This window comes from Chelonoidis abingdonii, chromosome 9 (assembly GCF_003597395.2).
Source record: "Chelonoidis abingdonii isolate Lonesome George chromosome 9, CheloAbing_2.0, whole genome shotgun sequence".
Classification (NCBI taxonomy): Eukaryota; Metazoa; Chordata; order Testudines; family Testudinidae; genus Chelonoidis; species Chelonoidis abingdonii.
The window spans coordinates 35,481,267-35,506,826 of NC_133777.1; the positions used below are offsets into that span (position 1 = coordinate 35,481,267).

At 47.5% G+C, this 25,560-nt stretch overlaps 2 protein-coding genes across 2 annotated transcripts in view; both read right to left on the reverse strand.

The window, feature by feature from the left end:
- Nucleotides 1-11,199, reverse strand: part of PIGQ (phosphatidylinositol glycan anchor biosynthesis class Q) — a 67,413-nt gene extending 56,214 nt beyond the window's left edge. The window contains exon 1 of the mRNA XM_032799352.2: nucleotides 11,134-11,199. The gene's annotated coding sequence lies outside the window, so the exon portion shown is untranslated. The remainder of the gene's footprint in view (nucleotides 1-11,133) is intronic.
- Nucleotides 11,200-13,207: 2,008 nt separating this feature from the next.
- NHLRC4 (NHL repeat containing 4) lies at nucleotides 13,208-18,640 on the reverse strand. Its single transcript, XM_032799379.2, has 2 exons — nucleotides 18,544-18,640; nucleotides 13,208-15,481 (listed from the first exon to the last, which is right to left on the reverse strand). The coding sequence occupies exon 2, from the start codon at nucleotides 15,464-15,466 to the stop codon at nucleotides 14,375-14,377; it is 1,092 nt and encodes a 363-aa protein (XP_032655270.1). The 5' UTR covers nucleotides 15,467-15,481; nucleotides 18,544-18,640; the 3' UTR covers nucleotides 13,208-14,374.
- Between the last annotated feature and the right edge of the window lie 6,920 nt (nucleotides 18,641-25,560).

Below are 25,560 nucleotides of genomic sequence, written 5' to 3' on the forward strand. Positions count from 1 at the left end.
GATTGCTGACGGGGGGGGAGCCAGGTGGTTGGGAGGACTCTGGGAGTGCGATGGGGAGCTGATATGGGCTGCTGACATAATTATTGTGGTTCTTCGGCAACCGATACATTGGTAATTCTGGTCTCCTTTCTCAGGCTCAGGTGCACCCCGACCTAGATTACATTGCATGTATCATACTTTAGCAGAAACATCCATTCAAATGTACTCATTATTACCAAAGTCCGAAATTGCCTATGCTCCCTCATAGGAATACCTGCTACTTCAGGTCCCCACCTTTCCCATCAGCCCCCAAACTTTTTCCCAGTGCAGTTTATACATTCACTTGTGGGAAACCATTGACACACGCGAAAGGAAAATGTGAGGACACCATATATAAATATCATATATATAAAAAATAATAAAAAGTTAAGTACTATTCGTATAATTCATACTCAAGCATAAAAACCTTGATATTTTAAGGTATCATTTGCTTTTCAAATCTGACTCTTCTCCAAGGTCTAAGCTTCAGCAAACATTCCCAGAGGAGCTGCTGGGTCCGAGTACTGTAACAGCAGAGAGCATCTACAGTCGTGCCAGCTCAAATTCCAGTACAGGCCTGGAGGATGAATAGCACTACTGTCACTGGATGTTCAGTGGCCTCTATGAAATACCGTTTGCTGATCTCCTGACATCACTTAACCACTCTTGTCATCACTCCAATGACGAGGCCCAAAGACCAAATGACGCCTTGAACTCCCTTCGTCTACCCTTAGACATAGGTTTCGCCAGGTACAGAAGCAGAAACATTGGCAGATGTACCCACTTGAGATGAATACAAGAACTTTCATCCACAGGGCTTCAGCTGACGTACCATACAAGAGCACATAATCCTCACTTCCAGCCCCGCAAGAGAGATCCTTGTTCAAATACTCTCTGTGAGCTGTCTGCCACCACAGCTGCCTCCTAACTTACAAACAGCAAGAGATTTTCTCCTCTCAAACTGGCAATACAGCTTATGTAGCATTGCAAGAAACTCCTTCTAGCTAGCATTAAAGCAGAGTAGCCAGCTGGAGGAGAATATGTACAAGTCACATTAACTGGTGTACCCTGTAAGCTCCTTCAGGATGCACGAAATAATGGATAACTCACTGGGACTTCATTTTAAACCCTTTATGGCTACATATTACTGACAGGCTCTGCCGCAGTAATTTCATTCTTGGTGAAGGAGTCATTGTGGCTTTTCAGGCACCCTTTGTTTTAATGGTTCTTTGTCGCAACTCAGATGGCTTAGCTTGCCAGAGGTAGGCGAAGCACCAGCCTGCGTTTTTGCGAAGATTAAGATAAGGACTGAAGCACAGGGGATTATAGACTAAGGTCAGAAGGGACCATTTGTGGTCATCTAGTGACCTCCACACAATCAGCCATCCAGAATTCTCACCCACTCATCCGTGTAACAACCCCCTCCTTACTTTGTCTGAGTACTGAAGATCCTCAATTGTGGGTTAAGACCTAAGGTGCCAGAGATCCTCCAGACAAGACTCATGCCCCATGCTGCAAGGAAGGTGAAAAACCTCCAGAGCCTCCTGTCAATCCTGCCTGGAAGGAAACATTCCTTACAGACTTCAAATATGAGTGATTCACTCAACCCTGAGCATGTGGGCAAGATCTCACCAGCCAGTACACCCAGGATAAGAAGTTCTCTGTAGATTAATTCAGATCCCCACCCCATCTAACATCCCATCACAGACCACTCGGCATTTATTCTGCTAATAATCAAAGACAATTTACATTGCCAAAATAGGCGAGGCCCATCATACCATCCCTCCATAAAGCTTATAAAGCTCAGTCTTGAAGCAGATATGTTCTTTGGGCCCACTACTCCTCTGAAGGCTGCTTCTCAAGAATTTTTTTTCTTTTTCTTATTTCTTTTTTTCTTTTTTTTTTAATGATTAGAAACCTCGCTTCAATGTCAAATCTAAACTTTCCTGTGAAGGACCTGGACTGGTGCTCAGTTTGTTCTCTTGATCCCATTGGGTAGCAGGCAACAGGGTGAGTGCCAGCATCAGGGAATGGAGGAGTTACAGTGCAAGACACGAGAGAAAAACAATGCTTTCATCAGACAATGAAACAGAATGACAGAGCATTATCAATAACCCCGCCCCAAACCAAATATACTCCATCATCTACAGTATACTCCTCACTTTATATTTTTCCTGCTGCCTTCGGATAGGCTTCCTAGTGTCGCTGCTACAGCAGGCTGATGCCTGTTGGGTAATCCAGCAACTTCCAACCAAGGTTACCGCACTGTTAATGCCTTTGTCCTGCCCCCTCTCCAAATGTCCCATTGGAACCAACCCCCCGATATTTACATTATATCTTATGGTGAAATGGAATTTGTTTAACATCATTTCACTTCAAGTTGATTTCTCCAGGAAACTACAACTTAAGTGAGGATTACTGTATTTGCTCTTGCGATCAGCCCCCACATTCACTGTGAGCCCACCCTACTTCCTCTCCATTAGTCACACCACAGCAGTGCCACCTTGCCTTCCTCACACCACCTTCCCTACTTCCCAATCCCCTAGCGTGGCCTCTCCCAGTCGTGATCCCCTCCCATCTCAATTCCCCCAGGTGACCACCACTGCTCTCCCACTATCCCCCAGTGACTCTCCTGCTCTTCCTGGCCAGCCTCGTCACCCTATACATCCTCCCAGTCTCCACCCGAGCCCCCTCCCGCCATCTCACCTTCACCCTAAAACTACCTCCTCCGCCCCCACCGAGGGAATGAACCCTCTTCCAACCCCATCAAACAACCGGCGGGTTCGGACCTCGTGGACATTTCAAGCACCTTTCCGGGGTTGCAGCAAGCTGCTAGGTAGACGCGGTCTCGCTCCAGCACTCCGGGCCGTCCGCTCCCAATGCTCCCGGCACAGCGGAAGCCGTGGCCTCTAAGATTCCGCTGCCTGGAGCGCTTCCACTCTCTCACGTGGGCGGGTCGGGGACCTTCAGCCCCTCAGCATACGGTGCCCGACCCGCTCCCCTCGACTAGAAAGGAGGGCTGATCTGTGAGTTGGGTGAGGGCTGGGGTATATTTGGAGTCAGCAGCTTCCACTCCCTCCCACTGCACATGCATTGGAAGGGAGCAGCACCGGCAGACTTCACTTTTTCCCAGAGTCATCTTTCACCCCAAGCCCCCTCTGTAGGCAACAGAACATTGTCCCTGCCTGGCGTGCCTCTGGGACCCAGCAAAAGAAGGTGCCCTGGGCCGATGACACCAGCATCACTCACTTCCCGGATGACCATTAAACCAGCCATAAAAAAGTCAAAGAGCTTGGCTTTAAAATAATAAGTTGGGGTTCTTGATTTTTGCTGCCAGCCTTTGAACCTTTAGCCACACTCGAGCATGTTTCCAGCTTTGCATCTGCAACTGCAGGGCTAGAAGCTTTCCTATACACTCCCCTCCCTACCCCCAACAATTCCTCCATCTCATGCATAACCAAAACAATCACCCAGGAGCTGGCTTAGAAAACACCACCCATAAAATAGTAAATTGCCTCTGGGCATATCCTCTCCATAGCAGCACACCAGGCATCAAATTATGCTACTTTTGGGTCAATGCTGAGCAAATGATAGAATGCGCTACTTATAAGCATCCAAATATATTACTTTTGTGGGTGTGTAAAACATATGAAGCAAAAAAATGGGTAGGAATAGGCTACATAACAAATGGGCTACTACTAAGGGTGCAACTGGTGAGCATGAAACCGTACTCAGAGAGTATTATTTAATGGCTCCCAATGCCTGCTTGGAAAGGTAAACAAATGGGTCCGCATGGGCTGTTTTGGATCCGTCTCGTTCCAATATCTTCATCAACAACTTAAATGTTCGGGCACTAAAAATACCGCTTATTAAGTTTGCAGACGATACCAAACTGGGCGGGATGCAAGCTTTGCTGAGGACAGGGTCAAAATTCAATGAATCTGACAAATTGGAGAAATGGTCTGATGAAACCGGATGAAGTTATAAAGACAAATGCAAAGTTGCTCCACTTAGGAAGAACAATCAGTTTACAAAACAGAATGCGTAAGAGGTGTCTAGGAAGAGTATTACAGAAAGAGTGTCATAAGCATAAGTCCCAATTCTGAACCTTACGTCCCAAAATGCGGGTGCCTGCGCATGACCCTCCAAGACTTAATTACCAGCTTGGATCTCGACTAGCGCTTACCACCAGCCGAATCAGTAGTCTGCCAAACCTTTTTTTTCCCCGCGGGGGGGAACGCCCCCCCAAAAAGGGGGGCCCTTCCAGAGCTCTGGTCTTCCAAAGGAATAACCCACTTCCCTTCCCCCTCTTACTTCCCTCCAGGATCTTCCACGCCTGGGTACACTAGAATTTACCCTGCTTTCATTCCCTTGAAACACAACACCGAAGACTCAAGTCTGTCTCTCCACCTCACCCGAGAGGCTATACCAAATTCCAAGCTTAGTACTCTCAACAAAGAGAATTTACCCCCTCCCTTCGTTCCTTAGCCTTACACCAGAAAAAAAAATCAAACAGGTCTTAAAAGTAAGTCTTATCTATCTAAAAAGAAGAGAAAAGAACACTAAAATGGTCTCTGTATCAAAGTGACAATATACCAGGGTCATTGGCATTAAAAGAAACAAGAATGAATATAAACAGCCATTCAAAAAGGAAATACGACTTTAAAACATTCAGCAACTACAACGTGTAAAACAGAAACAATATTAAAAAGCCCTATATTGTCTTATACCTGTACTTACAACTGGAAAACAGAAGATTAGCAAAGCTGGAGATAGACAAGATCAACTTTCAGAGACTGGATGAGAGCACAGAGACAGACAAAGAACACACACCCAAAATTCCCTCGCCTGACTTTTGAAAAAAATCTGTGTCCTGATTGTCCTTGTCAGGTGTTTGGTTCCCTCTGTTAACCCCTTTACATAAAAGAAACATTACCTAGCTCATCTGTTTATCGGACAAAGAGATCTAAGGGCATAGTGACCAACAAGCTTAAACATATGATTCAACAGTTGATAGCCCATAAATGCGTTGCAAAAAAGCAAACGTGATTCTGGGATCGATTATCAGGTATGTTGTAATTAAGACACAAGAAGTCATTCTTCCGCTCTACTCGGCGGCTGGTTAGGTGTCAACTGGAGTTATTGTGTCCAGTTCTGGGCACCTTCATTTCAAGAAGGATGTGTGCACTTGAATGAAGTTGGAGATGGTCCAGAGCAAGGAGCAACAAGATGATTAAAATCTTGAGATACGTGACCTATGAAGAAAGCTGAAAGAATTGGTTTATTTAGTTTTGTGGAAAAGAGAAGATGAGGGGACAATGAAGCAGTTTCAGGTATCTAAAAGGGTGTCATCAGAGATGGGAGAAACTTTCACCTTTGGCCTCTATGATGAACAGAGAAGCAATGGGCTTAACTGCAGCAAGGAGATTAGGTTGGACATTAGGAAAAATTTCCTAACTGTCAGGTATTTAAACACTGGAATAAATTGCCTAGGGAGGTTGTGGAATCTCCATCTCTGGAGATATTTAAGAGTAGGTTAGATAAATGTCTATGCGGGATGGTCTAGACAGTATTTGGTCCTGCCATGAGGGCAGGGGACTGGACTCGATGACCTCTCGAGGTCCCTTCCAGTCCTAGAGTCTATGAATCTATGAATTTACCAGCACTTTTCCCCCCAGTGTCTCTCATTGGGGGTCTGAAATGCTGGCCCTGGGGAGCGCTGTGATCACCATACTCAAAAGTTTGTCCCCTGGAGATCAGTATTCCACAACTTTGGCTCTTGTGCCACCACATCATGATGCAATGTCCTATCTTTTTGTCAGCCATGGACATGTTTTAACAGCATGTAAATCCTTCTTGCAGGGATCATTTCTGGAGTCATACCCATTTTTATCAGATTGATTCTCAGCATCCTGCTGTTGTGTCATGACATTCTCACAGCATGAGGACACTGCATCATTAGTGTGACCATATCATAGAGACAAGTGATTTCTTGACTCTGCCTAATAGACTCATGGAGCTCAACACAGAGAAGGTTAAGAGGTGACTTGATCACAGCTTAATTACCTTCATGGAGAAAAAATATTTGACACTCCAGTCTTGTAGACAAAGGTATAACAAGATCCAATGACTGGACACTGAGGCTAGACAAATTCAGACTGGAAAGAAAATGCAAATTTTTAGGTAAGGATAATTAACCACTAAAGGTCACAGTGGATTCTCCATCACTGGCAATTTTTAAATCAAGACTGGATGTTTTTTAAAAAGATCTGCCTTAGCTCAAACAGGAATTAATTCAAGGAAGTTCTTTGGCCTGTTTTATGAGGTTAAACTAGGAAATCACAGTTGTCCCTTCTGGCCTTATGATCTATAAACTGATACAAACCTCACCTTTTATTTGAAAAAAAAAACAAAAAAAAAAAAAGAAAGTTTCTAGCCACAATACTTGCAGAGAAAAGCCTGAAAATGTGACTCAGTTTCACCCTGAGGGCTCAAAAACCAGAAGGAAGGGGCTAACATTACTGTGTCATGCCAGCTTCACACTGAAATGTGATTTACTGGCACAACATGATCTTAAGCATTCCAGTATAAACATCATGCCTTCCCAGTGCCCAGATCTGTAAAGTCTCAAACTCTCCAAAGTAGCAGCTTCCTGGATACAAGCTTGTAGGTTGTTGGCCTATCTCCCCAGCCCAGGACACACTCACTGCCACACCTAAGTCTCTTTCAGGCCCTTCCTGCGGGGCTTGGTTTATTAACTCAAACACAAAATAGGCAAAACACCAAAACAGAGCAGTTCCTTTGCCCACCATAGCATAAAGCTCCCAGAGTTTTTCCCCAGCCTCTGCCAAGACTGAGGCCTGGTCTACACTACACATTTAAACCGAATTTAGCAGCGTTAAACCGATTTAACCCTGCACTCGTCCACACAACGAAGCCCTTTATATCGATATAAAGGGCTCCTTAAACCGGTTTCTGTACCCCTCCCCGACGAGAAAAGTAGTGCTGAAATTGGTATTGCCATGTCGGATTAGGGTTAGTGTGGCCGCAAATCGACGGTATTGGCCTCTGGGCAGTATCCCACAGTGCACCATTGTGACCGCTCTGGAAAGCAATCTGAACTCGGATGCACTGGCCAGGTAGACAGGAAAAGCCCTGTGAACTTTTGAATTTCTTCATTTCTTCATTTTCTGGTTGCCCAGTGTGGACGTCTGCACAAGCACGGTGGCGATGCGTCTCCAATCCGAAAAGAGCTCTCGCATGGACTGTGCGGAGTACTGGACTTGATCGCTGTATGGGGGACAAAGTCGTTCTGTATCAGAGCTCAGTTAAGAAACGAAATGACAAAGCATTTGAAAAAATTCCAGGCTTATTATAGACAGAGGCCACAGCAGGGATTCAGCCAGTGCTGTGTGCAAGCGGTAACGGAAAGCCAAAAATCAAATGGCGCTCATGGAGGAGGGGGAGAGATGAGGACTCAGCTATCCCACAGGCTCCGCTAGTTCCGAAAGTATTTGATTCTTGGGCTCCAGTGCCTGTAAGGTCAAAAACATTGTCTGGGGTAGGTGAGGTGTATCATCCAATTTACCCTCTCCCCGTGAAAAAGAGAGGAAAAAAATCGCATTCTGCATTTTTCAGTGTCACATAATGGTCATGCATGCTACGGTAGATGTGATGGCTGCGGCCGCTATCGCAGCATGCCCCTCTCCCTTCTTTCCTGAGGCAGACCGTACAATAGGTGAAAACCTGCATCATCCCATGAGTGCTTCTGGGCCTCGGTGAGTCGGCGGCTGGCGCCTGGGTAAAAAAGGGAATGATCCCTTGGTCATTCCGTGCAGACGGTAAAAATGCTGGTAACGCCTCATATTAGCAGCTGGAGCTGAGCTCATCAGCCCCACCCCCTTGTGTCTAAAGAAGAAGGAGTTCTTTACTCTCTGGACTATCATAGCGCGGGAAGGCGTGCGCTCCTTCCCCCCTCACCCTTTAATGTCTGTACTGGACTATTCATCAGCTGGAGGCTGCCTTCCCTCATTTATCTCGCTAAAAAGTCAATGTTTCTTATTCCTGCATTCTTTATTACTTCTCAGAAATGGGGACATTGCAATGGATAGCCAGGAGTGGGGGGAGGGAAGCAGATGGTGGGTTGTTGCAGGACCCTCTAGAATGGTTCGCAGCTCTCATTTTTTTTTTTTTTTTTTTTTTTTTTTTTTTTTTTTTTTTTTTTTTTTTTTCTGCAGATATTGGGGCTCTGCCACAGTGCTGTGCTTCGGCATTCTAGTAGACTGTCCCTATTCTAGGAGGACTGACTCATATTTTAACAAACATTATAGAAGAGAATGATCCCAGGGAGTCATTCCCATTTGTCCATGTGCCCGGCGACCTCAGCTGCGGTACAAAATGATTATACACGCATCGGCCAATTTCAACTGTAAAGAGTACAAAATGATTGATAATACATTGGCAATTCAATTGCAAAGTGCAAATGACTGTAACATCTCCATTCCAATTTACAATGGCGAAGTGGTGCAATAGGAGTAACCATCTCTGTACCTTGCAAAGCAAATGAGTGCGGTGTAGCACTGCAACCGCTCTGTCAGCAGCATCCAGTAACACATACGCGGTGACGTGCAAAGCAAAACAGGCGCGACGGTTGCCAGTCGCTATGGCGTCTGCCGAGGGTCAATCAGGGAAAGGCACGAAATGACTGCTGCCGTTGCTTTCACGGGGAGAGGCAATGAGTCTGAACGACATTTACCCAGAATATCTGTGACACCTGTTTATGCACCATCACGCATTGGAGCTCTAACAATCAGTCAGGCTGGATGCGGGAATATGGATAGCTACGGATAGACTGACCCCAGTGCAACGCTCAGAGAATACAGCTAGCTTGGGTCAGATGCACACCGCCAATTATGTGCTTAGTGTGGACCGTGCACTCGCTTACTCCGGATCTTATCACAATCTGTTTACTCTGACACTACAACGGTTCATGTTCCAGGACTAATCCGTAGTGTAAACATTACCTTAGTGCAAGCAGTCGTATCCCACAGTTACAGCTTGTGACATTTTTTGTGCATAAAGTTTCTGCCCAAAATATGGTTTATAAGCACATGAATTGTGTGTCACAGGAAAGTGTTGATTCAAACAAACAATCACCAAGACATTAGAAGAAATTGGTCATAATTCTTGCAGGGAAATGCGGAGATTGTGTAGCTGTGCGGTCCAGATATTAGAGGCGACAAGGGGGGAGAAGTCTCTCTGTGTAACTAAAGTTCTGTCCTCTCTCACAAAGAATTAGTCAATAAAAACCCACTATCGTCTCTCTCTTGCGTGGAAATGCAGTTTCTAACCAGCTCTGCCTGCTGTCCTACTGCTGTTAGCACAGCCCACTGCTGTAACCAGCTGGCTACCGCTTTGATTCCTTTACACTATCATGACATGTTTCCCGATTCACCCAGTCATGTTCAGCAGTCCCAGTCGAAAACCTGAGGTTCCTGCATGTAGGGGGGAATTAGATTTGGCTTCTTATCCAGCATCCCTCCCATTTGCCTTCTTCTCTCCATATTTTAGGAACTCAAAGGCGCCCATGGGCCCAAACTGAGCTTTGGAATCTTTTTTCAGTTGTGGAGTGTCTGATCAGCACGCGGTGGCGATGCATTTCCCAATCCGAAAAGAGCTCCAGCATGGACTGTGCAGGAGGTCTGGTCTGAATCGCTGCTATGGGGAGACAAATCTGTCTATCAGAGCCTCAGGTTACAGAAAGACGAAATGACAAAGCGCATTGGTGAAACAATCTCCAGGCTATGATAGACAGGAGCGCCACAGCAGGATTCAGACAGTGCTGTGTGACAAGCGTACGGAAGCCAAAAAATCCAAATGGACGCTCAATGAGGAAGGAGGGAACTGAGACTCCAGCTATCCACCAGTCCCCGCAGTCTCCGAAAAGTATTGCATCTTGCATGAGTCTCCAACACGATGCTCGTAGGTCACCAAAAACATCTGTCTGGTGGTTGATATATCTCATCAATTTTACCCCTCTCCCCCCCCAGTGAAAAAGAGGAAAAAAACAATCGCATTCTTGCCATTTTCACAGCCGTGTCACCATATGTCTACTGCCATCTACTGGAGATGTGATGCTGCGCGCTGAACAGCAGCCATACCCTCCCCTCTTTTCATGATGCAGGACGGTACAATCTCTCTCTGGTGTTCGACGCTAGCCTTGGTACATGGATGCACACCACCGAATTAATGTGCTTAGTGTGGCCGCGTGCACTCGACTTTATACAATCTGTTTTACAAAACCGGTTTATGTAAAATCGGAATAATCCCGTAGTGTAAACATACCCTTAGGGAGCAGGTATCCCACAGTTACAGCTGTCTGCATTTTTTGTGCATAAAGTTTTCCTGCCCCAAAATATGGTTTTATAAGCAATGAATTTTTTCACAGGAAAGTGTTGATTCAAACCGAAAACAATCAACCAAGACATTTAGAATGAAAATTGGTCATTAAAAATTTCTTGCAGGGAAATGCAGGATTGTTGTAGCTGTGTCGGTCCCAGGATATTAGAGAGACAAGGTGGGAGAAGTACTCTCTGTGTAAACTCAAAAGTTTGTCTCTCTCACCAACAGAAGTTAGTCCAATAAAAACCTCACCTATCGTCTCTCTCTTGCGGTGAAAATGGCAGTTTTCTAACCAGCTCTGCCTGCTGTGTCCTATGCTGTTAGCACAGCCCACTGCCCTGTGAACCAGCCTGGCTACCTCTGTGCATTCCTTTCAGCTTATCATGCATGTTGCTACCACAGCAGTTCCCACCCCAGTCATGTTAGCAGGAGTCCCAGTGCAAAACCTAGGTCTCTCCTGCATAGTAGGGTGGAATACCATCCCAAGACACTGGACCAGTCTTCTTGTTTCATTTCCTATCAGCATCTCTTGATTCCTTCTTCCTCCATATTGTAGGAACTAAGAGGAGCAGCAAACTGAGAGGGATGCCCTAGCAGTCACATCCACGTGAGCGGAGATCCTCAAAGGTATTAGGCTTCTAACTTCCACTGAAATGAGAGTATCAAGCCCTGCAAAGAGGAAACTCGGGCAGGGACAGCTGTGAGAGAACTTACCCCCTCGCCTGCTTCTTTCCTAGGCCTGTGAGAGCAGTGAGTGCACTACATTCAAACTGTAACTGCTCTGCTACAGCAAGCTGAGCCTACTGATAAGGACAAGCTGCCTGGCTTAACTCTTCAAAGGCTGGACCCAATTGGTGTAACAATGTCTGAATCCCTGAAAAAGTTAGTGGGCCAACTTCAGCCCTAGGGCCCCATTCTTCCTCTCCCCCAAAAAGGTATGAGTAACTCCCATTGACCTCAAGAGAGCTGCTCTCACCTTGTGGTGGGTGAATAGGGCCACTAGTGTAAGTCTATTAATGATAATGGAGTTATCTCAGGGGCGAATTTGGCCCACTAGCTTTTTCCACGTACTCACACCCCTTCTGCCTCATATACACATAGTCCACGCCCATCCCCACTTCCTTAGACTGGCTAGGACTGGTACATGCATTCAAAAAGTGATCATGTCTTTGGAACCCCAGATCAGGACTCCTTTCTGAAGGCTGGCTTGGCTTAGGGACTGTGGAGAATACACAGGACTTTTGGATAACTGGGGAGTAAAGGGAAAAATAGCTAGGTGTTTGGGGGCACCCAAAAGATCTTATGCTGGAGTTCAGATCTCTAGGGAATGGAAGGATATGGTGCGGGGAACATTTAACTGGGGAGTGGGTGGTAGAACATGTTTTTAGGGAGAACGTGCTGCATTGTGGGGAGAGGGTAAAATGGGCTCAGTCAGGGCCACCAATGCTTAATTTCTGCCAGGGCTTGCCAAGGCTGAGCCCTGGCATCTCTAGGCTTGGCAGTTCAACGCCCTGGCACCTCTGGGCTTGGCAGTTCAGAGCCCTGGCATCTCTGGCCTTTGTAGTTGAGAGCCCCAGCACTGCTGGGCCTGACAGTTCAGAGCCCTGGCACTTCTGGACTGGCAGTTCAGGGTCCCGGCACCTCTGGCTGGCTGCGTCAGTTATGAAAGTAAAAAAAATTGCTTGATCCCTGGGACCTCTTTCGTTACAAATTAAGCACTGAGGACCGTCTCCCCTAGATCCAGAACTGTGCAAGGGAGACTTTCCAACACACTTTGGGGTAAACGAGGACACGGGTGTTGCCTCCCCTCTTGCCCCACCCCTCAAGTGGCTTTGGGGAAAAGCTTGCAGAGAGGAGCCAGCCAGAGATTCTAGTTGGTAGGAGCAGAAGCATCCCAAAGCAGGGATCTCAGAGAACTCGCTACAGATCTGAGTGGACTTTCTCTGCCCTGCATGAATGGCTGTTTGCTCCAAACCTCCCTCTCCTTCCTGGCCTCATCACCTCAGCTTCACTCCCCTGCCCCCTTATCCTCTTCTCCCTCACCTTGTACCCTTGACCCCCTTCCCTTCCATATCCCCTCTCCCTTTGCTTTCCTTTCCCTCTAGTGGGTCTCCTCCTATCTAAACCCACCCAGAAAAAAATCCATAGCACTCCTGGTAAAATGCTGTTTGCTGCCAGCACATTGTTCACTCTGCTGGTGTATTCTATGCTGTCCTCTGTCTGTCTTGTCTAGTTATATGGTGAGCTCTTTGGGACAGGGACTGTGTCTGTGCAGTGCCTAGCACAATGGGATGACCCTTAGGCACTGCTGTAATAAACATGATTTACAATAATATGTGGAGGTGGTGAGTGGGGCCATTCATAATCTCTTCTTCCCCATATTATGCCACCTAGCTACCTGTCTAGCTCTTCCTGGGCCATCTCCCCATCTTCTTGGATCCTGTCCTGGTACTGGGAGGGGGCCTGGGATCTGATCCAAAGTATGGCAGCTTGGCGGGTGCCCTGGCTGTGCAAGAGAGAAAGTCCTCTCCATAAAAGCAGCAGAGAATCCTGTGGCACCTTATAGACTAACAGACGTTTTGGAGCGTGAGCTTTCGTGGGTGAATACCCACTTCGTCAGACGCAGGTAGTGGAAATTTCCAGGGGCAGGTATATATATGCTAGCAAGCAAGCTAGAGATAACGAGGTTAGTTCAGTCAGGGAGGGTGAGGCCCTGTTCTAGCAGTAGAGGTGTGAAAACCAAGGGAGGAGAAACTGGTTCTGTAATTGGCAAGCCATTCACAGTCCTCTCCATGGTTCACCTGGGGTGAAAGAGTAACTCCACCATGGCCTGGGTGATGTGGGAGTGAGTGGTGTCTGAACAGCTTACTCCAGCTACATTGTGTCAGTTACAAAGCCTGGGGAGGGCTGTGAAATGACCGTAACCCACACAACCCCCCCTGGTTGGGACACCTTCTTCCTTCCCTCCCACACCACTTCTGCAGCATGTTGCCCTTTGCTGATAAGGTTTGTGTGTGCGCTTCACAGACTCCTGCTCTTGGCTGTCCAAGGTGGCAGGCAAATGTGGCATGACAGAAAGATGTGGGGCTCAACCCCAGCTGTGGAGTTTGCAATGCTCACTACCAAGTGTAGGGCACTCAATGCCAGTTGTGGAGTGTGTCTGTGCAACATTCACTACAGGACTATGGAGTAGTCAATGACAGTTGTGTGTGTGTGTGTGATGCGCATTGCAAAAGTGTGAGACACTCAGTCCCCATGGTGCAGTTGTGTAGGTGTGTGTTATTGTATGTGTGTGGGATGCTCACTGCACAAATGTGGGGCGCTCAGTCCTGGTTGTGTGTGCATGTGTATCATGATCACTATAGAAATTTGGTGATCTCAGACAGTAAACTTTTTAGTGTCTTTATTCTGAACTCCTTGCTTTCTGTGAATATTTTTCCAGCCCTGGGATGTGCAGTGTACTCAATGCCCTTGGTACTGTCTAAAACATAAAGGCCAAACAAAACCATCTGACCCACAAATAATCAATTATCTTTAATGTTTAACTCCATCCTGATGACGGCTGTTGTGAACTACACACAGTGGACATTGCTACCCTGTTTCTGACCTAGACTTGATTCTCAATTCACACCATCTTCCTTGATGCCATAAATGTGAAGACCCAGCCAGTCTGAGATTGGTATGTATTGATGACAGGTAGCTATACTAGCAGCTGGAAGGGAATAGCATTTACGTGCAGGAGGGATGAGAGGGAATTCTGAATAATAATGACACACCTTAAGCTACTGTAGTGGAGGTGACCCAATCCAAATAACTCAGGTAGAATTCAGGGGTCCCAGTTCTTGTCTCTGCCAGCAGATGTCACTGTAAGTCAATCACACGGGGCACTGGATTAACTGAAATATATAAACTGGAATAACTGAAATAAATTGTTTCAATGCAGAACTGTTGAGCCCTATCTAGGAGCTGGGTTTGAGCTGCCACTGGCTGTCCACGGATTATTGGGACTATAGGGGGGCCTCACACGGTATTTAAAAACGTTGACACAATTATCCCCAGAGTCTGCTACTAAAAGAAGCCCAGAGTTGGAACAAGCCACTCCTGCAGGCTTCCGCAGCCCCTTAGACACCACGCAGATGGGAGACCCGCTTTTGGGGAACAGGTGGACTGCTCGGTGCTGTTCATCTGCCACAATGATGTTGCCTTCTACGTCGGCACAGACCCCAGCTGGGTTGCCAAACTGGTGCCCGTATCTGCAGCCAAGGGAGCCCACCAGCTTATGATTGCTATTGAAGAGCTTGACATCACCACATTCCTCACTCACAATGAACCCACCATCACGTGCCAAGCAGACGTAGCGGGGTCCACGCAGGTTGGAGACAGAGTGGGTACTCTGTATCTTGAAGGTGTGGTCCAGAACAAAACTGTGGACTTTGCCCTGAGTGTAGTCTGCTACCAGGATCCTTCCTGTGGAGTCCACTGCAATACCCCTGGGAGAATCAACCTTCCCGATTTTGATCCATTCCCCTTTGGAGAATTTGGAGTGATGGTTGAAGATGTGGATGGTCCCGTTCATCATATTGGTTACAGCCACCATCCCTGCCCGAGTCACAGTCACATCTTCTGGCAAAAAGGATTCACTTTCCCTTCCCTGTTCCACACATGGCAAGGACTGCAAAGTCTGACCTGAGCGAGTGAGGATGTGGACCCAGGGTGCATTCTCACTAGTCACATAGATAGAGCCATCCAGCGAGCAATGGATTCCGCTTGGTCCGCCATAGCGGCAGCCATTGGGGTTGGGAATCTGCTGAACCAGGTCATTTTGTTGGTAGTGGAGGTGGTTTCTGATGTTGTCCAGGTCATGGCAGATAACTTTGGCCTTCTCAGCCAGCTGGTGGACTTGGTGTTCTGTCACCATGCCCATCCCATAATGGTTGCTCAGAAGTGGGCTTGCTTTCTGGAGTGTAGTGTCTGATTTCACTTGGAGCATGTAAACAGTCTTCAGAAGTTTCTCTTTCTGCCTGGTGGTCTCCAGAGTATAGTTCATGGCTAGTCTCTCTTCCTGTTTGGAAAAAGTGATACAATCATTTCGGTCCCCACTGAGCAATATCATCTGAGGACAGAGTCTGATCGCAGATAATCTAGTATAAATCCAAAACAATTTCATTGACTTCAGTGGACCCATGTATTTAAGACCAGATTCTGGCCTCTTATACAAATATATCTATAAGAAATAAAGGCAAACTGGGACAGAGTTACCCTTGCATAACCTCTGCATCCGAGACTCTGGTATTTCCTAAGAAAGAGGGCCACATTCTCAGCTGGTGTAAACTGGCATAGGTGCATTGACATCAGTGAAGATTACACTAGCTGAGGATCTGGTGCAGGGTTTTTATAATTCACAGTGGGGTCAGCGCAGGCTAGCCTATAGATCACTAGCTCTGCATCTGGTACTCTTTGTGTTAGTGGGCTGGCCCCAGCATCGCTTAATTCATTTTTTTCTGTAACTCCATTTATTGAAGCAACACTCAATATGTGCCTAAACCAGTGGTCCCGAAAACTGTGGGGCTCAGAGGAATGTTTGGGATGATGCGTGGTGGAGCCTGGGCCAGCCATCAAGGGGGTTGGGGAGGGAGCACCACGCAGCCTTGCTCTGCCCCCAGCCCAGCCCAGCTCCAGCCCCAGCTGCAGCTCCACTCTGCCCTCAGCCCAGCTCTATCAGGCCCCAGCCACAGCTCTGCTGCTCCGTCCTCAGCCCAGCTCTGCCCTCATTCCCTCTCCACCTCCAGGCCACCTCCTCCCCCATCCCCAGTTCTCCCCCAGCTCAACCTTCAGCTCAAGCTCCTCTGCTGAGCCAACTGTGCAGTAATGGAAGGGGTTGTGGACAGATTCCATTACTGGTAAGGGGTAGGGAATGAGGGCAGGAAATGTTTGGGCACCGCTGGCCTTAAAGAATTAGGCAGATTGTTCAGATGTGGGTTTGCACTGTTTGCTCAACACCAGTTTTGTTTTCAGTTTCAGATGTAGTCTGCAGCTTTGCCAAGTGTGGGAAAAAAACGGTCTTTAAAGAGTCAGAAGGCATGGAAAAAGCACACAGCATCTGTGCATGACTTATCTGGTGACTTGCACTCTGAAATAAATGTGTATTTATTTAAAAAATCAGACATTCAAAGATATGTAATGCTACTGTAACCAATGCTAACACAGTGGGGTTCTATGTCTTCCTCTCGAAAGGTTTATGTCTGCTACTTCTGCCCTTAAACTACTGTAGCTGCCTCTTTAACTAAAGTAGAAGTGCCTCCTAATTTGAAAGCCAGAGGTTCCACATTCAGTCCTCACAGACAGTTCAGCCAAGGATGTTGTTACAATTTTATTTGAACCTGATATCAGACATAGGAGTTGGTTGGGGATTTTCTCTACTTTGCCGCTTCAAAAAACAAGACAATTAGGAAATTAAATGCACAAAACTCAGGAAATTTAAAGATATGGGCCCCAGTCCTACAGTCAGTTCCACACAGGCTGACTCCATTGCAGGATCAGGGCCACGGTTCCCACAGTAACCTAAAGGGCTACATTACACAAACTCACTGCATGACCATTTTAAATAAGAAGAAACTGACGCACTGTGAGGCTGAATGACTAGAGCCAAGTTAACATGTCTAGTTTATCTGAGAGATGTAGCCTTTTAAAAAGTCCCTGTATTTCCATGAACAGACTCTGATTTCTACATATTTGTACGTTCTCAATGAGAACTCATTTTAGCTGCTAGTGGTTGTTTATGAGCCATTACTTTGGCTAGATCTTGTACTATGTGCTTTGTAGTATGTGATTGGTCATCAGCACATGAAGTTGTCACTGTTTCTTGACTAGATGAGTAAAACTTTCCAAACAAATGCAGGAGGGGAAGGCTTCAGGTGCAAGTATCCATCTCGGTGTGTAATGTCCCTTATTTGCATGCAACTAGCCATTCTCTAAACAGCCATGCAGACAAAAATCCCATTTGTGCAACAGTTTGTGGAAAAGCAAACAAAAACACAGGTACAAATACAGTTGAACCCAGCTGTTCTTTGGATCTGGGGGTTGGGAGTACAGTGCTGTAGTTTTCTTCTCCATCTAATTTCCGCTCATTCAAAGCTCAACTACATTGCCATCACCATGCAATGACCAGTGCACCTTGGCCCCCCGGCTTGTACACTGTGCCAGTAGTAACCACCTTTTGGGCAGTAGATCTCAAAGCACTTTACAAAGGAGGTCAGTGGCCAGGGCCACCCAGAGGATTCAGGGGACCTGGGGTCTTTGGCGGCAGGTCCTGGAGCAGAAGGACCCCCTGCCACTGAAGACCCAGAGCAGAAGAAGCTCTGGGGGCCTGGGCCCCATGAGAGTTTTCCAGGGCCCCTAGAGTGAGTGAAGGACCCTGCTCAACTCTTGTGGGTGCCCCTGTGGGGCCTGGGGCAAATTGCCCCACTTGCCTCCCTGGGTGGCCCTATCAGTGGCATGACCCCCATTTTGGGTACAAAGGAATAGACACACAGATCCTTGTCCTAGTGCATCCAGCAGCAGAGCCAGGGCTCTCATCTGGTACTCTAACCCCTCAGCAATACACACACCCATAGGTGTACAGCACAGGCTCATACAATACACATCTTTCATAGAACATCAGGGTTGGAAGAGACCTGAGGAGGTTATTTAATCCAACCCCCAGACAGATTTTTGCCCCAAATCTCTAAATGGCCCCCTCAAGGATTGAGTTCACAGCCTTGGGTTTAGCAGGCAAATGCTCAAACCACTAAGCTATCCCTCCCCCTCCTGTCTCTGCGATTGTCAGAGTCAGCAGTCATCCCAGCAATAAGCATATTGCAACCAGAGCTCTGTTTGTGACATCCAAGCTTGGGCACATATTGAGACAGCAACTTAGGTCAAAGGTTTCCAGCTCACTTAGCTACACTTGGACGGCTGATTCCATAGCTGGATCCCCTTTCAGAAGCATCAGAATTCAGGTCTAATTTTGAGGCCTAACTATGGATTGAGATGCCAGTCTGCAGATACTCAGATGGGACAATTTTGGCCTAAACAAAGGCACAAAAGCATAGCCCACGGAAAGCCAAGGAAATACATTGCATATACCTTTGTTCTGCTGCGTGTGTGGAGAGCTTTTCCTCCCACTGGTTTGTTGCTCTTGTATTGCTTCCCACCTCCTTGCAGCGCAGGTCTCACAGGAAAGGATGAGCGAGGCTGTGAGCTGCTTTTGTTGTTAGCAACCGAGCTTGGCTCGACTCAGCCACTCACTTTGCCTGTGTCAAGACGACTAGGCTGCCAAACCCAAGCAAGGCTGGGCTTTTGGAAGCAGAGCCGACCCATTGGGAAAGGCAATGCAGCACACTAATGGGGGAACCACACCTGTAGGGAGCAGGGCCAGGAGGCAGGGAAGTAAGGATCATCCCATCACTTGCACCTTCCTCTGAGGATCTCAAAGCACTTTGCACACATTAGTGAGTTAACTTTTGCAGCAGGGCAGGATTATCACTCACATTTTACAGATGGGGAGACTGAGGCACAGGAGGTTAAAGGCCAAATCCTGTCCTGGGCTGTGCTGGTGAGAGAAGAGGGCATAGGGTTCTCAGCACCAGCACAGGGTTCTTACCTAGCTCTCAAGAGCATGCTAGGAAAGGGGCTGTCATCCGTAGCTGATGGGCTTGCTGCTCCTTCTCATGGGGGGCAGGTGTGTCCTGGTAGACTGAGTACAGGGCTGGGGGAGTCAGGACTCCTGGGTACTTTTACTGACTCTGCTGCTGATTCACTGTGTGATCTTGGGCCAGTCACTTTCCAGCCCTGTGCCTCAGGCTTCCCATCTATAAAATGGAGGATAGTGATTCTTTCCCAACTCTGCAAGGCGCTTTGAGATCAATGAATGAGAAGCTGCTATGCATTATTATTGTCAATGAAGCAGCTTGGTGCCCCTCCAGTGCCCAGTCTGAGCTATCTCATGCTCTGCACTTGCTGGATGACTCTTGTATTAACAAGCAGGTCTGTTCTCCTCCACCCTTCCATCATGGCTCTGTCTGGTAAAGGCAGGATTTGCTCTAATGGAATACCCTATCCAAGGTTACATGGCAAGATGGTGGCAAAGACAGGAATAGAAACCAGTTCTCCTTATGCTTGGATTTATGCTGCAACAACTAATAGACCATGCTTCTCCACTTCCAGCTGCTCTCCAAAGACCAGGTGTACACCCTCTCTGGCATTATGGTTGCCCTTTTGTTTCCCATCCTGGCTGGAAACTAGCAGATCAGAGACAACCAATGGCCCAAATCAATCAGACTTCCAGGGCATGGGCTTAGGTTTGGTTTCAAGGATGCAGTGGGGGGACTTTTACCTGAGCCATTTCACGCCCCCCGTAGTGAAAGTGTTGTACATCTGCTCAGCTCAAACAAGGAAAAGACTCATGACTGTCATGAATCCACTCTCGTGACTGTTTCTGTACCCAGAAGAATCAGCTGGATTCTATCTGAAATGTCTGGATCAGAATTTCCCCAAACACTGGGGGATTTAGGATGTAGGAGTTTTGGTTCTATCTATTGCAGAGATGGGCTAAAGGTGGGGAGTGTGGATCTGGATCAGGATGTCCCCAAAGTTGAATCTACGGGTGGACTTGGCTCTGTAACTGCTGTGATGGATTCAAGCTGTGGTGCATGTGTCTGGATCAGAACTTCCCCAAAGTCTGGGGATGTTTGAATCTGGAGTTTCTGGTTCTGTCCTTTGCTGAGATGGACTCAGGTTGGATCTGGAGTTTGGATTGTTGTACTGAGCTATGGCTTTTGTATCTAGCTCAGAACTTCCCTGAAGTTTGGGGGTGTTTGGATCCGGGATTTCATTCTGTCTGCAGTGGAAACAGCTCCAGCTGTGGAGTTTGGATCTAGATGAGCCCTCCCCCAAAGGTTGGCGGTGTTTGGATCTTGGGTGTCCAGTACAAATAAATACCATATGTAACTCAAGATGACAAGCAGGGCAGTCTCAGCTGGACACTGGGAGGACTGTAGGATGCTTCAAAAACCATCTCCCACGGCAACAGGGTTTGACCTTTTGTTGCGTTGTGGTTGGTTTGATAAACAAATACAGCCATTGGCCCTCGGGCTCACATTCACCTTTTCAGGTCTGTGGGCCTGTCACAACCTGTTTGAGAGCCACCCCCAAAACCCTAGAGACACCTGTGTCAAGGCAGGGTCCTGACACAGCTCAGTGCCCTGGCCAGGCCAGACCCACCTTGGGACAAGGGACTGCAGGGCACAGGGACAGAAGCACTCCCTTCTCCCTTGTGGAGATACTCCAAGTCCCAGTACTAACTGGCTGCCTGGCTCAGTTGTGGGGATGGGCTGGGTTGCGGGGGCAGAGATCTAGGGGCCCAAATTCAGGCTTGCCATAAGGAGGTTTGGCTCCCATTGATTCCAGTGAAGTGACCCCCCCTTGAGTTAGCCCCAGGTGAGTTGTATGAATGGGATAACTCCTTCCACTGCTCCATTGACCTCCAACCGCATTAGGAACCCTCTGGCCTCTGGGAGTTTAGGCAAGTTCTAAAGGGGATCCCCTCTTCTGAAGCCTGTCTGCATTGCAGATGGAGATCTCTGCTGTGGGCATGATAGCTTTATGATAGCCCACCTGGGGACCTGGAAGATGCCCTGAAATGCCAACGGCATCAGGGAGACAGGAGAAGTAAGGCTAAGAGACTATACAGAGAAGCAGTCGACAGGCATCCCAGCATGGAGGACTAACTGTGCTAAAGAGGATAAGGTTTATTCTTCCTGGTGGGATGGTCTATTGCAATTATTCATCAGCTGGCTGCTTCGGGGATCTAGTAATAGGCTGAGGAGGGTGCCTCCCACCCATACCACAGGAGGCAGTGGGAGCTGTCCGGGGTTCTCTGCTCGGTGTCCCCATCAGGCTCCCTTCTTATGACCCTTTGACCGCACTCTTGTCCCTGTTCTTTTATTAGTTGTCCCCTGGAATCAGTGGGGTTCTGAGGTCCTGTAGATCCTCCCCTTAGGCTGAGGGGGTGGATCTGTTAGCAATGGGTGGGCTTCTGCCCACCCAGTTCCGAGAAACCCAATAGATACCACAGGAGGCAGTTGGGCAGCAGGGTAATGCTATATATATGGGAGTGTAGCAGGGGTGGTTACCTGCTCCTGCCCTTCAGGGCAGAAAATAGCCCAGGAGAGGGCTGTGGTTGGGGCAAGAAGCCTGGGCTGATTAGGGAAGGTAGGCTCAACTGTGGCCAAGCCCCAATCATGCCCAGCTGGCCCCATAAGAGGCAGTGAGCCAGGAGCCTAGTCAGTCTCCCTCTGTGTGTAGAGGGGGAAGGGCCTGTCTGTAAGGAACCTGGATTGGAGCAGGGCTGAGGAAGGGCCAGAGGAGCTGGGAGTTCTGGCCTATGAAAGCCCCAGGCTGCAGACCTGGTAAGGCCTATTAGGTACTGGGTTGCAGAGACAGCCCATGGGTAGGTGGAGGCAGCAGGTCCCAAACCCCCTTTGCCTATGATGAGTGGTTTATGCTGCAGTCTGCCCCAGTGAGTGGGGGCTAGATGGGGACTGGCAGTAGCCTAAGACTGAGGCAAAGTGGAGCTAGTGGGTGGGGGTTCCCCTGGGAGGGGGAGATCCTGAGACTGAGGAGGTTCTGCAAGGGTGGGCAGAAACCCACTGAAGGGGTACCAGGTCCTGGGAGGGACACAGGGGCCAGAGTGAGGCAAGGTGGATCATGGGCCTGTTGAGGTGCTCCTGGCTGGAAAATGAGTTAATTCCCAAGGATAACCAGCAGGAGGTACTGCAGGGGTGAGTCCACACCCTTACAGGAAGTAAATTCCTTCATGCCCCTGCATGTGATCTACTGATTTCCTGAAGAATGAGCTTTGATTACCTTGTTTTAGCCTGATCACAAACTTATCCAACCATTTAAAAAGATCCAGCCACAGAATGTTATCCTATAGATCTTGCATATATGTGCATTAAGTTCTGCAGTTTTAAAGCTCTGTCTGGGATAGGCATAGGGAAATCCTCCCCTGAGGGCATACTCTCCCTGCCCAGTGCAAAACCATGGTGGATCTGAGAGGTCATAGCCCTGAACAGGTCTCTGGAATTATCACTGCTCCTCTTCTACTGCCTGTGTGTGACTCTCTCTTAACTTGGATGGCAAAGTAACAGCTGCTGCCTTGAGGAAAAAAAACAAAAGAAATATCCCATATCTTCTCCACACACCCAGCCTCTCACCATTGGGAAGTAGAAGAGTCTGCAGAGGATGAGTTGCCTATACAGCCAAAGATACAGATAGTTTCAGCTCAGGTAGATTTCATTAACCCTTTGATTTAGGGCATCTCTAGTCCCAGAAACATAAGCAGCAGCTTTAGGGATCCTGAAAAGGGCAGCAGCCTGTTTGGCAATGTCATCATTAATAATAATAATAAAAATATATACTGCCATGCAAACACCAATGCTGCTCGCTACCTTCCCACAGCCTGGCTGTTTGACTGCAGTTTCCCCATCTGGTAACCAGGAGGCTGAGTCTGTCTAAATAACCATGGATGAAAAATAATGTCAATAGTTAAAAAAACAAAGTGTGTGTGAGAGACAGAGTTTACCAGCCTGTGCATTTTAAAACAATAATGGAAGTATAAGCAGTTTAAAGTATGCACGGTGACAAAAGGAGTCAGTTAACGCCTTCTGAATGTCTGCTTCAATGTCACCTCCATTCTGCCTCTCTAAATTCTTCCCTGCAGATTCACTGTGATATGGAATCTTCAATTCCTGTCCTAAACCCATGGGCCATGTTGCTTTGTGATATTAAACAGCTGCTAAATTTCATGCCAACCGAGGCTATGTTTCAGTGCTAGGTGAAGCCATCCCTGTATAGAGTTTGTATGATAGTTTAAGTGCTTTGGGATTCTTTGGGATTTATAAAAAAGCAAGATCTATCCATCAGCACCAGAATAGGGTGGGCCAGGGGCCCATTTTTTGCCACTGCCCCCTGCCTTTCCTCTACCCCCTGAGGTCCCACCCCTCGGCAAGGCTGGCAGCTGGAGTCTGGCCAGGGAGCCCAGGCAGCAGGGGGCACTGTGCTGCAGACTCTCCACCAGCCTGGCCTGGGAGGGCTTGGAGCAGCCCCCGGCCCATGTCCCCACCCTGCAGGCCCCCTTCCCAGGGCAGGTGGAGGATCTGTGGCTCCTCACAGCTGCCTGACTGTGTGGTTCTTCCTATGTCTGTGCTGCAGCACCGAGGCCTCGGCTGGATCCAGGTTGGGATAAGAGCTCCGTGGCCGGGGAGCTGTGAACCCTCTACCTGCCCTGGGTGGGGGAACCGCATGGCAGGGACATGGGCCAGGGGCTGCTCTCAGCCACCTCACTCCAGGATACTAGAGAGACAAGGTGGGTAATATCTTTTGTTAGAGCAACTTCTGTTGGTGAAAGAGACAAGCTTTCAAGAGCAGAAGTTGGTCAAATTAAAGATATTGCTTCAATCACCTTGTCTATCTAATCTTTGGTACTTACACAAACCCCCATTTCCATAGTATCTGAGCTTCATTCTCTGGTCACCTATCTATTTACATTGCTTTGCCAATAACTAGAGCCTGTTGTAGTTAAAGTTGCAGGAGCATTTTCATGTCAACTCCCTGTTTTCAGTCACTTGTAACTTTCACCTGTTAGGCTAAAATTTTCCATGCTTGACCTTTTGGGAGGCGAACACTTACCAAAAATTGTTTCATCATTTTTGAATAGGAGGAGAGTGAAACAATATATATGCTTTTGCTTTCTAAAGTATAGCAAAAACATTTCTGGTGTTTCTTTGACAGTTCTGTAGTCCAAATGGCTGGGTTTAGAAAGGTGAAATATGGCAATTCAAAACTATGATGACAAAGCCGTGAGTGGGAGTCATTCTCTGTGTGTGGTAGCATGACAAGTTCTGGTTGCTATTTTGTCCTCTTTAGTCCTCTGAAGCTGTCTGGTTTCCTGTAAGGGAGGACCAGACTGATGGCTGGAATTGTTATGCTGGCTGACTTCCTGCTTGCTGTGCGCCGTACTATGCTGCTAGCATAAGGGGGTGTTGTTTCAAAGGAGGATTTGAAGGGATGCTTGAACCCTAATTGCACTGGCTATATTACTCCTGGGCACTGCATTCTCTCTCCTTGTTTCCCTATAGCAGTTTTACCCAGCTGTAAAGAAGTGTTATGCTTTGATTTTTGAGTGGAAATTTGGTTTGTCTCTTATGTTTCCTATGCCCTTTGATTGAATGGCCAATAACATTTGTAAAATCATAACATCTGAGTCTTTTTTTCTGAGACATGTTGTGATGGGTTCCTTCCCTTGCTGGGGTGCCACCTGGAACTGGGGTACCACTGATCCCCACTGACCCACCAGCCTGGGCTACCTTTCACACTGTGCTGCTGTAACAGATTGCTAAGCTCTCCAAGCTTGCTCTTTTACCAGCATACACGCAGGTAGGGACACACTCAGCTGCTGCACTACATATACACATGCTGAGATCAGCTTTGCATGGGAAGGCACTAAGGTACCTCCCAGTTCCTAAGGCACGCACCCCGCCTTTGGAGGGTAAACCCAAAATTGTACCATTTTGCGCTGCACAGAGAACTGTGCAGTGTAAGCTCATGAAATTCACCCCTTCCCTCAACATGGAGAGAGAGATGCAACAGCTTTCTGCCCCAAGTTATAACTTCCACACACTGGTTTTAGACAAAACAAAAACAAGTTTATTAACTACAAAATATAAGATTTTAAGTGATTATAAGTGATAGCAAACAGATCAAAGCAGATTACTGTAGTAAATAAACAAAACTGCAAACTGAGCTTAACACACTAGATAGATAGGATATGAATTAGAACATTTTCACACTGAGTGATAAACAGGCTGGCAGATTCTTAAGGCACAAGTTGCCTTGGCTTTCCCAGGTTTTCATACACAGGCTAAAAATCCCTCTAGCCTGGGACCATCACTTTCCATAGTTCAATCTTGTTCCTCAGGTGTTTCCTGGTGTGTTGTTGTAGGGAGAGTGAGGTATTATCATTATGTCATTGTCTCCCTTTTATAGCTGCTTCCCACTTGCTGGAAAGCTCTTTTGCTGTAACCTGCGTCAAACAGTTCCCAT

What these genes read in the sequence shown, in the direction of transcription:
- NHLRC4 (XM_032799379.2), bottom strand. Translation starts at nt 15,466, where the DNA reads ATGAACTATACTCTGGAGACCACCAGGCAGAAAGAGAAACTTCTGAAG.